The 18,050-nt window shown below is 38.1% G+C and overlaps 1 protein-coding gene across 6 annotated transcripts in view; it reads left to right on the top strand.

Annotated features, from left to right (window-relative positions):
• The window catches only part of LOC134213147 (protein tiptop), a 135,812-nt gene that overhangs the window by 97,914 nt on the left and 19,848 nt on the right, over window positions 1-18,050 (top strand). Inside the window, exons 1-2 of one of the 6 annotated variants that reach the window (XM_062691794.1) lie at window positions 6,730-7,059; window positions 7,940-8,231. The exons of 1 other annotated variant lie outside the window; for it this stretch is intronic. In XM_062691794.1, coding sequence (XP_062547778.1) covers window positions 8,176-8,231 — 56 coding nt within the window. In that variant the 5' untranslated portion in view covers window positions 6,730-7,059; window positions 7,940-8,175. Of the gene's footprint in view, window positions 1-6,729; window positions 7,060-7,613; window positions 8,232-18,050 lie in introns of those variants that run through there. 4 more of the 6 variants (XM_062691793.1, XM_062691792.1, XM_062691796.1 and 1 more) reach the window with 4 other exon arrangements.

Raw genomic sequence — 18,050 nt, 5'->3', positions numbered from 1 at the left:
TGAGATGGAGATCGGAACAGTCTCCCTACATAATTCACGACATAGAAAAAACTGCTAATGTTTTTTTTTCATTTTCGACTGAAAGCGAAATGAAAAAACTTCCGTGGGTCAAACAATTTGTGCTGAAAATTTAGTTTCTATCCATAGTAGTAGTTTCAAGCTTCGTATTCCTATGCAGGTCTTCTTCAGGAGTAAAGGTTATATGTGGGTTTTATACAGGACTCTACGAAGCTTGGCAGCTTTTATAAGTCTTGAACAAAACCAACATATAACTTAACTGCTGGCTTTATGTCAGTTCCATTTTTAGCTCTGAGGAGGAATACAGGAGCATTATAAAACCTAAAGAGCTGTGGTTTTATATTGGAATTCAAAACGTAGTTCTCAAGTACTCTTGCGGATCTAATTAAATGACAACTGAATAAAACCAAATAAAACTTTAAGCATTTTTACATGCCGTAATAAAACCTCTATAAAACTAGCATAAATCTTCGAAGCATTGAGATTGTTACTTGGGTACGCTCCATACACATTATCACACAAAAAATACCACAAAGAGGAAGGATGCACAGAAATCACAACAAATAAGTAAAATTTTTGGTGTAGAGGAGGAATGGTCTGAGATATTTTCATACAAAGCACGGATGTTTGTCGACTGATCTGTGAGTAAGCTAAATAGTCATCAGTGAAAATTCACAAGAATTTCAACAGCAGAAACGATCCCTAGATCAGTCTCAAGAAACAGAAAATCTGCAAATAATCACCGAACAGTTCAGCTGTTGAGATTTCGGTGAAATGTACAGAAATCTGATAAATGAGATAAATGTGTTCTAAATTGTTTTTAATTTCTACGAGATTTCCAAAGTTTTTGTTTTGTTTTTGAAAGAAAATTCTTCTAAATTCCACAAGAAATTAAGCGAATTCTTCTTATCTTGTCAACGAAAATCTTCAAAATTATGTCAGGAAACTAAGGATATGCGATATGTCGAAAAAATTCGTTTCATGTGATTCGAAACGAAATTCCGCAGAATTTGAGCATGATGAATTCTGAATTTTCGATTAAAATTCCAAAAATTTCGCCAACAAAAACTCGCTTGTAATGAAATGAAACAGAGTTTCGCCGAATTTCGAAACAAAATTCAACTATTAGTAAACTTCAAAAATAAAAAAAATGAATGAAATTTGAATTCTTAGGTATAAGTTTCTAAGGTATAAGAGCCATTTCTTCTATTAACCTCCACGCAATCTTATTATGAATCAACAAATACGTTTATAGTTTTTCACCATTTGTACTTACTGGAAGGCTTACGGCTTATGATACAAACGCTGCATCAACGAGAAGCGTCGAATGGGAATTATCATATTCCACTGAATTAAGTCAAATTTCAGGTAAAGCTGGATCAAATGGTTCGGGGGGTTGGGGGGGGGCAGACATAATTTTTAAATTTTTGTGTTGGCCTAATTGTAATGAATATTGAAATACATGTCCTATCGCGATATTTTTTTTTTAAACTTTATTATAGCGATTTTTTTTCGAAAAATAAAGAAGTTTATCACCTCAGAATTGGGAAAAATAAATCTTGTTTTATTTGCATTTAATCGTTACAATGTTTGATAAAAACAAAAAAAAAACTGCGCAGCCTATTATACATGAACGTCAACATCTTCTTTCAACTTTAGGATCAGAAATTGCATGTCTGAAAACATAATGAGAGCATATAGAAAACACATATAAATAATCATGATTGATTACATATTTTAATTTCATTTTGCTGTAGATTTCTAAATGGCGACATCAAAATGTGTACTTATTCTTTTATCGTAAACCAATATCAAAATTAGTTTTCGATTTGCTCTCATCTCATAGTTTTCGATTTGATGTCACGTTTTGTAATTTTAACTATTAAAACGACCAACAAATATCAAATTATGTAATCATAATCGACGATTTTGCAACATCAAAACAAGATATCGATTTGCTCTCAAGCTTTGCTCCGGTAATAGTTACACTATTGTTTGGTAGATATAGGTGTTATAAAATGGGACTTTTTTGTTATTAGTAAACGACCTTTATTTGTCAGTTTGGTTCACTTTGAAATAGTGAATGTTGTAATGTGTGTGCAATTCTCAATCAGGCAGATCTGATGTTTTGCATTTTCAAATTTGCATTTCCAAGCATTGCACAGTGGCTAAAATCGTGTTTTGAGCGCGTTTAATTAATAGTACCTTTATTTATTTATCAATAGTACCTTTATGTGATTTAGCGTAATGGTGTCTTCAAGACATTTAATCAGTAAGTAAGTGCAGTAGTAAAAGTAGATTTGTACTTCCGCCTCTAGTTCTATCATGAACATGTACGTTTAAGTTTGAAAGATGATATAAGTAGCATTTCCATATCAAGAAGATTCATTTGTTAAATTTCTGTGCGATTCGATATCATGATACTGTGATTGTCAGCTGAACGCCCGTCAAGTGGACCAGATATGCTTGCCGTTGCAGCATGATGTTACGGTTGAATGACATTCTACCAAGTCACCAATGATTACTTTGTCTCAACATCTCAGGTCCCAACCAAAAATATTTGATGACGATCATTGAAAAGCAATGGTAACTTGTTCGATGAAAATGCTTGCCAGCGTGCAAGTCTTTGTAATAAGACAATCAATTAGGCAAATTAAAATGTGAATCCATTTCTAAATTTTCTACTATTTTTATTTGATACCTACTAGTTCAAGATTTAATATCGGGCTATACTAAAATAAATGTGTAGCTGCAACTTTCCGACAAATTCAATCCAAAAAATATCTGCATATAGATTTCATAGGCCTTTTATCAACGAAATCTGATTAAACACATAGAAGATCTGTTCCGATTACAAAACAATGTTCTACAAAGTTTTCGAGGATAGGTATGGCTTTCATTTAGTTGTTGTTGCAATGAATTTCGTTCATCCTACTCAGAGTTACGGTTTTTTCAGGGGCAAAATCATGCTGAAAACACTAAATCGATTTGAAGCACACCTGAATTTCAACCAATAAAGCTGAAATTTTCACCAGAAGTCTATCTTAGCATAAGAATTGTGAATATCAGTTGACCGGTCGACTTTAGGAAACTTTTTGAAATTTGAATAGATCTAATATTCATGTTATCTTCATTTTGAAGTAAATTTGAAGATTTGGCATTTAAAAATGTTAAATTCAAATTGAACGCATAACACAAACAAAAAAACAAAAATAAAAAATAAAAACATCTTTCGTTTCGTAAAATTACGAATCAGATGGAACCTTGATTTTGTTTCTAAGTCACGGAAGTAAATCTATATTTCGTATAGTTTCGTTCCCAATCAACATCGACATTTTTAATTTCGTTTCGTTTCGCCAAGAAAAACCCTAGTAACATTTTGGTTTTATATTGGCTTAATAACACTCTTGGGGAGTAAATTATAGACTTCAAGAGCGTTATAAAACGTTATAAAATGCTACGACTGTTTTAATGAATCAAAAATCGTAGTAAGAGTAAGAGACAAGAGTAGTAAGAGAGATCGAAGTACAACAGGTTCTATACCTATTTTACCGCGGATGCTCTGGTCACTGCATCAACCCGTCACGTCGCCTGCTTGAGTGTCGGATGCTTTTGTTATCATTTCCATCGCTCATCGCACCACTTGCTTGTGTGTTCTGGTTTCGAGGGATGTAAAACCAAGTTCTTTTTCATTAAAACTGTGGTGATTGGACTGAAACTTTCGTGTGCATCCAAGATGACTGAAAAATACACCTCAACTCATATTTCGTCCTGTGTTATTTCGTCATATAGTTGAATTACGTCACATGTAAGATTTATAATTTTTTGGTGTAAAGTCTGAGAGTCCGAAAAGATTTCAAGAAACTCCTCCAGGTGTTACTTTCTGAAAGATTTTTCGTGAAAATGTTTAAGGTAGTTCCTGAAGGAATTCTCTTAACATTTCCTGGTAGATTTCATTACAAAAAATACGTGAAATATGCGTAATTCCTGAAGATATTTCTGCTTATATTCCTGAAGGAATTTATGAAGTAATTACCGACAAACATCGGGATGAATTCTCGAAATATTTTTTAAAAGAGTTGATTTTATGAGTAATACTCTAACAAAAACTAAGTAAATTTTTTCAACAAGGTAATTCTCGGAGAAACTCTCTAACTTATTTCTAAAAAATACCGAAAATTAAAACCCCGAAATCACCACATAAGTCATTCCTTGAATTCTAAAAGAGCAACTGCCGTAATTTCTGAAAGATTATATTAAATGCCACGTCAACCGAATTGCAATTGTGGACAGAACTCCAGTGAATAATTTCGATTTATAGAGTTGTAGAATATTTGCTGCATAGTTGAAACTAATTGTCATATGATAGATATGCACAGGGCCGGATTTAGCCGGAAGGGGGCCCCGGGTCCGACAGTTTGTGGGGGCCCCAAAATGTACAAAACAGGTTGGTTTTGGTACACAAGATTTGTGGGGGCCCGGGGCCACGCACCCCACCCCCCGCTCCCCCCATAAATCCGGCCCTGGATATGCATTTCCGATAGGGGTCTCTTTCCTAATAACGAACAGGATTTTACAAAAAACTTTATGGCCTTCCTTAGCCGTGCGGTAAAATGCGCGGCTGCAAAGCAAGACCATGCTGAGAGTGGCTGGGTTCGATTCCCGGTCACGTCTAGGATTGGAAATTTTCTCCACTTCCCTGGGCTTAAAAGTATCATCGTGTAAGCTGCGAGGCGGCAATGTCCCCCCCACTGGGACGTAATGCTAATGAAAAAAAGAAGAAGTACATACTTTAAAAACGCACCCATTGAAAATAATTGTTCGAAGCCCATTTATTAGTAGGTAATAGTCTTTCCATACCTATCAATGTGTTTAAAAAAATCAGCAGCGTCCTTACGTTTTTGACGGCACCTTAACGAGGTTACGCATAGGTCTATTAAAAAAACCTTTACATATTAAAGAGACTTGAAGGCCTAGGCTGGCTCACCTCTGTCTATGAAAATATTTTAAAAGACTTCATGGACGCCTACAAGGGACGATTTTATTTTTGAAAATACGGATATTTTATTTTACAACATATTTTTTGTCGAAAACGTCTCATATGTTATAGCCGACAAAGAAACAAAAAGCATGATATTTATAATCTAGAGCGTTTTTTGTTGTCTTGACATTCTTATTTATCGAAATAAATTGCAGAGCAAAGCAGAGCAGAGCAAATGACATCTGAACCCGTTTAGAACAAAAACACACACTTTTGCTAACACCAATCATACACATTTCATAATTTCCAAAACATTCAATAGAACGCTAAATCATCTTTAATCCGATTAAGGAAAACAGATCAAACTTCAGAAAACCACAAGCACCGCACTTGCCATTCTACCACATTCATTCACTAGTCACCCTCGCTCAAACCGCACTTCGTTCGACAGAGGGATCAATATCGGATCAAGCATTTGTCACTCGGCGGATCCAACCCGCCCCAATAAGATTGCTTTTGGCACGTAAATTTTTACGACGCATTACTCCAACAAACAGGCTAACACCCACCGCACACACACCTCCAGTTCACTGTTATTGCCAACTCCGTCGGTAAAATCGTTCAACCCCAATCGATTCACTACGACTGCCGTTCGGTACATTGTTCGATAAAATCTTGCGATTTCAGATGTCGTGACACATCTCCCGAACCCGCAGAGTCTGACGGGATCAAAATTAATGACACGTTCCGGCTAACGCCGCTTCTACCCGGCAACACACTCCTCCGAAATACACCCGGAACTCATCAAATTTTCATACCTATCACGTACCGCTCTTTTTCGACACATTAAAAGTAATGCTCAATTATATGATTATCGCTGCCGCACCCAATGCTTCGCTTCGCACTCCTGCGGGCACGGTGATATGTTTCGGATAAAGGGTTCTCCGCTGCCTGCGGCTCCAACCGGAAAATCCCTTTCCCCATTCCGGGGTTTCGATCCGCAGCGGACACGACTTGACGAGGAAACAGACTTACATCACATCACATCACACACTCATCTGGAAATGGTCATAATTTACGACACGGGCTGGAGTTTTTGCACGTTCTCCCCGAGCGTCCGCTCCATGCAATGCTTCTCGGTCGGTCCTTGCTCGGCCGACTCGGTCGATGAGCAAGTGAGCGGCGGCCAGGCGTATATGCTCACATTTTTCCACCCACTCGACCCAGGACGACAGTCGGGAAATTTCCCGAAAGGCACTCACACTAGCAGAGGCAGACTACACCTTGCGCACGCAATCCACCAGCACTGGTAGTAGGGTGAAAAACAATAACAATAAATTATGAAAACAACATGCATTCTGGAACTGTCAGCTTTCGGCATTTTTCGCGGACGCCATGCTCATTGTTCGGCAGCGGGAGAAGAGATTTATGGTCGTACGGCGGACACGAAGAGAGTAGGACAAGAGAAAGAGAAATTCGTGCGGCTGTAGAGAGGGGGAAACATTCCCCTTCGAATGATTCAATCTCACAGTGTTTATTTTATTTACTTGACTCCGTTGGATGTGTATGCAGTGCTGCAAAAGTTCTATCATTAGACTGTATGTGGTGAACGGTCTTCCCCTGTGACTGAGAGTGATTATCCCCACCCGAGGGAGAGCGAGAGTAAGAGCATGCGAATTGAGAGCTTGTGATGGTCGCATAGTTCGGTTTCCTTTCAGCAGTTAGCCATCACTCAGTATTCCGTAGACAGGCAATATAGCAAGAACGTGTCAAAGCATAAGATCGAGACCTGCGGCCGGTGTGTGTATTGTCAGGTCGCCCTCGCTGTCTTTTAGGGAAGAGTTGTTGAGATCTAGCTGAAGAGTGCGTTTTACGTCGAAGGTGAAAACAGAACAATCTCGCGTGTGCAACTGCTGCTCGTTGTAGTTGGGACTGTATGTGTGCGTGTAGGCGCACTCGGCCTTCAGTGGGATAGTCGCGGTGACGACGGCAGAGGTGTCCTTCTAGGGTACGGCGACGGGCGCGAAGACTTCGTGCGAGGAGAGATCCCTTCGATTTGGGTATGAGGTGGCAAGAGTCTTGGGGGTTGTAGGGAGAGAACGAAGACGCGAGTTCCTTTCGGGTGATTTCTCTCTGGAAGTGTTTGTATGAATGTTATTGTTTTTGCTGGAACGAGTTCGTGAGTGTTTTGTGTATATCGTGTGTGCATGTCACCGTCTACACGGGCTGTCGACGACGAGGTGCGACGTGTGCTTGCTTGTGTGTGACATGCTCCTGATGGCAAGCTGCTGGTGAGAGCGCGCGGGTCGTCATCATCAAACCAGGAGCAGCGAACATGTTGTGTCGCTCTCGTCATGTCAATGATGTGATGTCCGTGTGGAAGCAAAGTGCTCGTCAAAGTCCGGAGCGCGCTTCGCAGCATCAGTCAAATCAGCGGTGAAAGGACGAAGGACAAACGCATCCGCTAGCAGTACGGCGCCAAACAGTGGCTAGTGTAGAGGTGTGTTGTAGTAGAAGAACAAGAAGAACTACAACAACAGAATTTCCAGCACAGAACAACACAGTCCACAGTGTGATCAGTGGAATCACAGAGTTTAGTGACATCTTTTGCCAGGAATTGGTAGCTAGAACCTTCTCCGCTGGCCACCGGCCCGAAGAGAGACGCTTTTGAAGTGAATCGCGTGAACAACGAGCTGCTCTATCCAAGAAAAGATACCCTGAGTAAAATGTGTGTCGTGGTGCTACGTGCACTGGTAGTGTTCCGTCGAATACGCGAGTGTTTGCGGCCCGATCGCACTTTGTAATCATCATCCCTCACTCACTTTGCCTGCGTGTATGCAAACAGCAGCACCTGTGCTCTCCAGCAGAAAAAAACACAAGGCAAACATGAAATATTATTTCAATCGAAGTGATTAAGTAAATCCGTTCACTCAAAACCAGTCGTCACCAAGTGTCGTAATTGTTGTGATGTGGTGATCAAAGTGAAAGTATACCAAGAGTTAAAAACTCGCAAGCATAGCGTAAGAAAAATTGCAACAACCGAGAAGATAACAGAAAATGTGCTGAATCCCACACACGAACGAAGGCCAGTTAACCCAACTCGATCAGTTCATTTTTTTCGGAGTTACCGGTCAGAAGAAAACGTTTCAAAAATTGAGAACCAAAATCTCCCATCAATGATGCTCCACGAGGCAGTAATGTTGGAAATCTACCGCCAGGCACTTCACGCCAGGTAATCATTCATTTATTATCATCTGCTTCTGATTATAAAAAGAAACCAACATAGTTAGGAGGAAAATCAACTAACGAAACGATGATAGATGACGACATGCGGTGTTATTTATAGTTCATTTTTCGGAACGGACCCACTCAAAGGGGGCTAATTAAAAGTGTAATAATAACATTGTGTTCGAAGTTTGCTACCGACCACCGCCATCAGCCCTTCGCTTGGCAATCGGCTGCTATTGTTTTCTACCTTCTCACTAATTTTCGGTCAGTGGTCAATGGTGCGTGTACGTATCTGCTTTACGATGGTCTCGAGATCGGACGGACCCGTTGCGTTGTTGATGATGCTTTTGCGATGATGATGATGGTGGTGGTGCTGGTGGAAGTGTATGTGTATACGAGATCGGAAGTCTGGCTACCGGCCGTTCTGCCGAACCGCGGACGGCCTTCGATTTATGGTTCTCCTTTAAGTGGAACGTCGTAAAGTTTTATGGGGGGTGCCGTTCCCGGTGCACTTGTACGTCGAAGTTTCGGGTTATGGGCTGCTTTGAATTTTGAATGATAGTAGTTAAGATGAAGACAGTTGGCACGGTTCTTGCATCAATGGCCCGTTCATAGCCAAAATGGGCGTACATTGGAAAATACCAACGCTAGGAATTGAATAATTAAATATTAATAATTATAACCGTTACAAAAACTATTTTGGGAATTTAATTCATAAGCTTTTTATAAGTAGCCTAGCAAATCATATCGCCTGAGCAGACGTTATAAAATATATTGCCTAAACAAGTGGCGAATGATGATTATTTCTAGAATTGAAGAGCTGAAAACTTTAAAACATTCAGACAATCTTCCCTTCCAATGATCATTATTAGAGCCTTTTTGGCTTACTTCTAAAATCTTAATAAATATTTTTTTAGGTTGTAGTATAATTTTGATGGTTGATAAAACAAGTGAATATAAGTGACCCGGAGAAAATGTAGAGCACCCCAGCAGACACTGTTGACAGTCTAACTATTGAGAACGAAATACGTATTGTCAAAGTTAAAGTTGTAGGGGTGGAAGTAAATTGAATTGTATTCAAATACTGTATGACTGATTTTCAAGTGAGACCTAAGTGTTATTAACTTATCATTTCGATGGAGGCTTGTGCCTATTCAATCGAAAGGCCAGGCTCTATTTTGAGTATGAGCAAGAGACGAGACAAGACTTCTCCGAGCTGAATACCTCCCAGAAATGTATGCAAGTGTCAGAGAGAAAACGTCAAACTTTTTTTATAAGGTCGTTACAAACATTAAACAATTTTAGTGGTGCTTTCCAAGCAGAGGAGGAGTTGAAAAAAAATAGTAGGTCAAATCAGACAAAACAAATCTCAACGGATTTGCATAAGAAACATTCGGAAACTTACGCAATGTCTATGTTTTTTTACCCCTCAAATTATCTTGTTTGACCAAAACAATCCTAAGAGGGGGAGACAACTTTTAAAAAAATATTTGCCTCACCCTAGTCGAACGACCATCTACCAACTGTTATCGATGGGCATTTTACGTTACGAGGCGCAAGAGTTTTGTTGATTTTTTTTTTTTCAAAATTAGCAGCAGTACACGCCAAATAGGGGTCTCCAGTTAGCCTTGCGAGCAAAGGCGTAGGATTGCTAATCCGGAGACGGCGAGTTCGATTGTGGATGGATACGTAGAGTATCCATTATACTTGCCACACAAGTGAAATTTCCTTCACTGGCGAAAATTCGACTTTCGACGACAAAAATTCGTGCAACGTTGGATCTTTTTTGCTAAGGACTTTGCACCAAAAATACTGAAAAAAAATTAAAACTGTTCTAGATCCCTCGAAAAAACATTTTAGTTTACCCACGATATGGAAGATGAGAGCATTTTATTTCGCGTTGTGAGTGTTTCAAAAATACTGATTTAAAAAAATCCTGATAGAGATACCGTGAGTGTAGTATGGTCTCAGTCCTGATATCGCTGCTTCCAAACAATTGTCTCGAAATATTTGTTTTGTTCCTTTATTTTCGTGATTTGATATCTTAAAAATAAGATCATCACTTAGAAATATTTGTTGATGCTCACCTTATTCTCAGGCAAGGTGATATTGCGTACGTAATTACGTCTTACGCCACGTACGTGGCCAAGACAACAACCTTTTTTGATTACTTACACCGTTCTCATCATTACTTTTGAACGCAATGTCTGATCGGAATCAAACTGAATTGAGATCAACTAGGCTTTGTGTCTTGTTGAATGCACCCTTTGTGAAAAAATCAGTTGAGGATTACTATATGATAAATTGTCTATTTTTTTCAATTCGACAGTATATTAAACCATAGGTCTTCAATCCTTCTATAAACAGTTCGTTTTTGGAGTGAAATAATTGCTTTTTGGTACAACTTTGTAGCACAAAAAATCAAAAAAAAACTTCATTCACTGGTTTTGGTTCCCGATCTAGAAGGATATAATTGGAAATGATTATTCGTATCCGCTTCGCTTCATGCAACGGAAAAAAGGGTCTTCAGATATGACCTAAAGAGTTCCTATTCCGATCACCATTCAGGTGGTTCAATTAAGTAATGCTTCATTAAAAGAATATTTCATCATGTTTTGTTTCTTCTGTCCGAAGCCGCTTTTGTAATTACGCATATTTGATTGCCATCTTACTCCATCATTGTCGCATACGTCTTTCGTATCGGACCTATTGTATCAGTCAAAAACCCAACTTAATGCACCGAATAGTGATACTGCCTTTCTCGCATTTAGCCAAGACACCAACCTTATATGGTGCTAATATGGTTCGGTATACCATTTTCTTTATAACTTTCAAACGCAACGGTCGATCGTTATCAAATTCAATAGTGATCAACTAGGCTTTGCCCCCTGTCGAATGAAACTTGTTGCGAGGAAATCGGTTGAGGATTACTATAAGAAAAGTTGTCTAATGTTTTTCTTAGCTTTTGTGCACACACATACACACACACATACACACATACATACACACGGACAGACAGACATGTGCTCAGTTTGTCGAGCTGAGTCGATTGGTATATAACACTATGGGTCTCCGAGGCTTCTATAAAAAGTTCGTTTTCGTAGTGAAATGATAGCCTTTCGGTACAACTTTGTTGTACGAGAAAGGCAAAAAGATCCTTTAGAGCACATAGCACTTGTCGCAACAAAAACCAACTTAGCCCAACTTTGTTGAAGACATCAATATTCTATATGTTATAATTTCCGTGTTTCTATTCCAGATTCACAAATGTTTGCCGTGTACTACTTTGCGAACTGATTCACGTAACTGATCGTATAGATTTTTTTTACTTTTCTGACTGCTTGTAGGTTAAGGGTTTTTTTTATGATCATACTTTGTGCTCTACCACAGCTACTATCTTAATTGGACAGCAAGATAGGAATGCACATATTGATTTCATCATTTTATAATTCGTTTCAATTTGTTGCAAATGACTGAATGACACTGTTGGAAACTTTCATTTCGTTTCATTAGATCGTCAAATGAATTTTTAATAAATGATTCTTTAACTTTGTCTTGAATTTTCAAAATGTCATGAAATTTTATCATTTGACAGATTTCTTTTTTGAGTGATGGTTTGCGGGAAGAAGTTATAAGAATATCCAACTCATGAATTTTTGTTGCAAAACGAATTATCAATGAAAAAGCACATTTGACAAAGTTTTGGTAATTTTAGCAAACAATTATTAGAAAAACCTTATTATATCATGTTAACCCACGAATTTAATAGATGATATTCTTTGGAAGTTATGCATGTGTGAGAAAATATTGGTCCAAACGATTTATTCACTTATTTAAATTCAACTTCTCCAAAGCCCCATTTCCAGCTATTTTTGAAATTTAAAACGAAAATGTCCTGTAATCCGACACTTTGATCCGACTTTTATTCGATTTTAATCCAACATCAGACCAATTCTTCAGCCTGATCCACAGCACTTTTTTTATTTCTTGTTTTTTATCTAAGGGATATTTAAAGTCGCAAAGAAGTGTTCACGCACACACAGATTTTATTTCTGTGGCTCGGCAGATAGTGACATACAACAAGATAGATTTTTTGCCATTGCTTCCATCAATTTTTGGTAAACATTTTGCCGCAATTTTAGTAAACTTTACCGAGATATCAGTAATCGTTACTTTGGAGAAATTGAAATAAGGATGATTTAACTAGAGATGGGCAAAACGGATCACTTTGATGAACGGATCAGATCTGGGTCATTAATTCTAATGACCCGGATCTTTCAACCGGGTCGGGTCCTTGCAACAAAACGCAAGAAGAATCCAAAAAAGTGAAACTTTCGTCATTCAGACTCACACTTTTGAATCGTACTGACAATAACTTTACCCTTTCTTGCGTATGGATTACCAACGATAAAATTTTTATTTTATTATTTCCTTACAAATGGTCAAATAATCTGCTGATCTAGTGAACCGGATCTTTTCAAAAATGATCCACGAATCATTCAGTCACTTTAGAGATCCGGATCATTTGACCGGTTCCGGATCTGATCGCCCATCGCTAGATTTAACACAGATTCAATAAAAATAATGGTCTGGTGGTTCGGTTTCTGTATCGAGTAATCCATCCAGCAAGGAAGTGAACTTAACGAAATTCCGAAGCGAAATTTGACTCGCAAGCGCAAGCACCGGGAGCTAAACAATATGTATAACATCTGTTTTAAAATTTTGTTCTATTCGACTAAAAGAAATTATACTAATCGTAAAATTCGATGTAAAATAAATAAATTAGATAAAATAAAAATGATTTTTGTTTGCTTGGCGGCCCGTAGCGACGTCTCTATATTGCAACATCTGAAAAAGCTTCACAAAATTAAAATCTAAATTAATATTGTAAGCCATATAATTTTAACCACTCGTATTTAATAATAATTGAGATAATAAACACATTCACTTCCAGCGCTATAGTGGCTGAAGGACTAAAAAAGAGCACCAAATCATAGCGTTCTTTTGTTGTTTTTATTTTAATTTCATGGCCTCCTTTTCATTTGAATAGTCAATTATATAGTCATGTCAATCAATAGTCATGAATGTATTATTTAGTAGATCGCATAAAAAAATCTACTTGTCCGACTATTTTTGATAGCAGCTTAAAATAAGCGCAAGGTGCCGGCCTGAGTGAACGCGACGTGCGACGCAACGCAACAAAACACACACTTCCTCAAAATTATTACAAAATTTGTCGTTTTGGCAAATTTATTGTTTGTTATTTGCTTGTTCACAAGTATGAAAACTAAGCACGTCAACCACTATTTCTTCTCTTACATCAAGTCGGTACTTCATTTCACTTACCTTTAATGTGCATTCGGAAGCTCATCAATTATACTACGAACGAAGATTGACCCAATTGCAACAGAATCCATCATTGTTGCCTAAAATACCTCCAACTATTGGTGCAGTGTTCCAATAGTTGCGATATTTTTTAATTCGGGTTCATATAGTTGCGAATTCCATTGATTTTATACGGGATTCGCAACTATAGGAACACTACCGCAACTATTGGTGCAAAGCAGAGAAAAAGATAAGATATTTGGATGATACTTTACCGATTTTGATGCAATTTTCAACCTGTTTTCTTTTATTTCGTGTAATGACAGGTCGATAAATTGAATGACTATATGGGTTGCTGCGATTAATATGTAGACTGTGTAAAAAGAACACTACCGCAACTATAGGAACACCCACGACTATCGGAACTTTTACAATACTTTGATAAAATATAGCCTTTACCGTATACTTAGTATACGAGAAAGGCAAAAATAAATATTTGAAACAAAGAGTACCGCCTTGAACAAATCATGTTGATCATAACAATTACTGTACTATTACCCAGCAAATCTAGTACTTTTGCATCTGTTGGTCTTAGTTCCCTATGCAGTGCACAACAGACTTTTGCATTCTGTTCGGTCCATGGCTGCTCGTCGCCTGCCAGACAGTTTACGAAGGGTTCTTTCATCTGATCCACCGTCTTGCTTGCTACGTACCTCGCCTTCTTGTGCCCGCCCCATCGGTATCGAGAATAATATTCACCAATTTTTTTTCTGACATTCTGGCAACGTGCCCGGCCCACCATAGTTTCCCTATTTTCAAATCATCCAAGACTCGTCTACGTAACGGACCAACGGTCTGATAAAAGATTTGTACATTGTCATTTTGGTACGATAGCGAAGCCAATTCGACCGATCCCCAGACCCCGAAGTGCATATGGCTTTCGCGATGTGTCTCTGAATGATTCCGTTGGTATCATTTTCAAGCATACGAACTCATCGACCAGCTTGATTTCGTCATCACCGATGCAAACTCATGGAGGGTGGTTAACGTTGTCTTCCCTTGAGCCTCTTGTATCATGCAGGTATTTTATCTTCGCTGTATTGATGATACTTAGTTCGAACCGCTAAGTTTGCTTCTTCAATTTGATGTAAGTTTCCTCCATCTACGTGCAACGTGCTACGAGATACGTGCCATAATATCAATGTCATTAGCGAAGCCAAGTACCAGGACGTATCTTGAAGACCATGTACGTCTTCCAACATTCCAATCACCATTTGAAAAGTAAAAATGTATGTTTCAGTATGACGATCTGTATATTAAGTTCGATATCTGAAGTGTTTTCGAAAATCCAGAAATCATGTCACGGACTTCTGCAACTTAGAAGTAAATAAGCGACTACAAAGCGAACCCCGATCTGAAGGTTTGAATTCCGGGTGGCAAACTTCAGCTCAATTTCATTTGAATTTGCATTTGCAACATGACATGGGGCCCTTATTTGCTTGCTGCGCGGCTACGAAGCAGACCATACTGAAAAGGGATTGATCTTATCATTTTATTATAAATCAGTATTCAGCCAATAACCCATGCCAAAGGCGGAATTCTGAGAAGTGTTGTATGGCAAACTTCTAGCTCTATTTTCCCTCTACAACTTTGTCTAAGGGTACATTGCTCTATGTCTAATATTTACAGCGTGAAACGCTTAATGATAATAAGTTTTATTATCATTTATTATAATAAATGAAACTAGCGTTTCACGCTGTAAATATTAGACATAGAGCAATGTACCCTTAGCAAAGTTGTAGAGGGAAAATAGAGCTAGAAGTTCGTCATACAACACTTTCCGGAGTTCCGCTTCTGGAATGAGTTATTGGACGAATACTAAATGATAATGAAATGATATGTTCAATCCCTGATACTGAGGATGGTTAGATTTGATTTCTGGTCCTGTCTAGTACATACTCGGGCTGGAAATTGTCTCAACTTTTCTGGGCTAGGGAGTGTGAGTCTATTCTTTTAAAATTTTAGCAGCCTCTCCCTAGATATTTTAAAATTTATTACTTATAACATTGGGTTAAAATATGTATAAGACAATGAAGTACTGAAACGGGTTGAAGGCAACATACATATAATGAATTAGAATTACTGAGGTTAGTCCGTTTTCTCGATAAAATGATATTTCAAAACCTCAAATTTGCCACTGCAGCTGATGCTGAATACTGCCCGATTTTTATTATATCTTAACCGATGACAGCCCATGACCAATACCCCATGCCAATCTGACGGTCTGAAGAAGAATTAAGGATTCAAGCAATTTCTTCGGAATGTATTTGAAAGTTATGATGAAGTTTTTACAAAATTAAAACATACGAAAAATTATGTGACATTAAGAAAGTCTAAACGAAATCTTCGAACTCAGGACTTATTTTATCTCAAGCTTATTCTAAATGCTCGTCTGTGGATTCGTCAAGAATTTAAAAAATAATTCATAAAAAATAAAAAAAATCATCCTGATACTTTTTTACAAAATCCTTCCATTGCTATTATGGAAATTCTTCGAAAGTGCCATCTAGATATTCTATCAGAAGCTTTATGGACACTTCTAATTGTAATCTTATTATAAATTATCCAAAAAATGCTGCGATTGCATTTTCCTTGAACGGAAATTTCATGATTAATATTTTCTAAAACACTCTTTCTTTCACAAGATTTGTCTTATTATAAATTCTGAATTCCTCATAATTTTCTGCTAAAGTTACAATGTTTTCCTGTTTTATTACGTGTCACAGAAGCGACATAGATCATTTTGAAGTTTCCTTATAAGCTTCAAGTGATATCGACTCGTACAATGACCTGTAATGAGACCCGTATAAGTGCTTAGGTCTCTTTTAGATAATTCTAAGATGTTGCGAGTCATGGAAATATTTGATGTGTTAAGGCGTTTCGATTGCCTGGCATTAGTTGCGTTCCTAAAATTGGTTTCTATTTTCATAGATTCCCATACCTTCAGCTCCATATGAAGAGAAGAAGTTGGTAAGCTGCAAAAAGATTCCGGTCCTGTAAACCGACTTGATGATCCCAGTATCGCCAGCATATCGGCTTTTTCGTTACCATCTATTCCACAGTGTCGTGGAACCCAATATAGATTGACTTGGTTCCGACAAGACAATTTTTGGAGGGACTGAATGCATTCCCAAACTTGTTTTGAAGTGCATGTTGCCGACTTTAAAGCATTCAAAGCTGCTTGGCTGTCAGACATTATGCAAATATTTGAGTGTCTGTAGTTCCTACGCAAACATATTACAGAACACTCTAGAATTGCGTGAACTTCCGCTTGGAATACGGATGGCCAACTGCCCATAGGAATCGATATGTCTATCCCAGGGCCAGTAACTCTTGCTCCCACTTGGTTGTTCAATTTTGAACCGTCAGTATAAAACGTAATTGATCCTGGACGAAGTGTTGGTCCTCCATTCAACCATGTATTGCGCCCAGGATCAATTACTTTGAACAGTCTATTGAAATTGTACTTTTTCTCCATGGAATCTGCTTGATATAGATGTTGAATTCCAAGGCGTAAAAAGTAGACTAGACTGATAAGGGCTATACTGCCGTTCTACGCATAATTGTAGGAAATACCAGCAAACATGGGACAAATATGTGTATGACGGCAGTATACCACCTGCTTAAAAAAGACCTTATCTTTTTCTATTGGCATTACATCCCCCAATGGGACATTGCCGTGAAATGTGGAAATGCTTAATAAAAAACTACCTACTATGTCAAGTTATTCGAAATAACATCATTTTCTTATACATTGTTTATATAAACTCACTACTTTTGGGCCTTTTTATCGAATTTCAATAATATACCGTTGAAGGAATGAATAATTTTCCGGATCTCGAGAATTTATAAAACGAATTAACAGCTTAACGAAATTACGTTCGTAGATGCATTGAATAATTTTGTTATCTTGCTGTATTCAATCACTTTTCTTAACTTAAGCTTCACTTTCGGATTTTTTGTAGGCCCTAGTTGGTGAATGAGGCTGCTTATTCTGTTTTGATTCCGATTGACAACGATGATAGACTTCCAGCTCTACTAGTAAGCAATATCTTGACGTTCAAGCGACCAAACAAAACTAATTGGTGCGAACAGTGAAACTAATTTACTAAAATAACGAAATGTGGGTGGTAAAAAAAGAAGTATTTCGTGCCACCAAATGACCGACATCCTGTCCCTGGTTCCTCCGAGGGGGCACACATTTGCCCGCGAAACACGTGGGCGTCAATGCCACATCGATTCAATCACGCTTCTGATTCGAACTCGGGATAGTTTGAAACTGCGGTCGCATCGCTTCCAGATGTTAGCCTCCTCGGTGTCCATTTCAACGTGCCGGGCAACTGGCATGCAGTCAATTCACTTCAATTCAATTCAGTCAGTCAGTCAGTCAGTGGTCAATTTCCGGTCATTTTCATCTGGAGTGGTGACCCACGCGGAT

Source organism: Armigeres subalbatus, chromosome 2 (assembly GCF_024139115.2).
Source record: "Armigeres subalbatus isolate Guangzhou_Male chromosome 2, GZ_Asu_2, whole genome shotgun sequence".
Classification (NCBI taxonomy): domain Eukaryota; kingdom Metazoa; phylum Arthropoda; class Insecta; order Diptera; family Culicidae; genus Armigeres; species Armigeres subalbatus.
The sequence above is the reverse complement of the archived record's forward strand: the minus strand, read 5'-3'. Positions and strand labels throughout refer to the sequence as shown.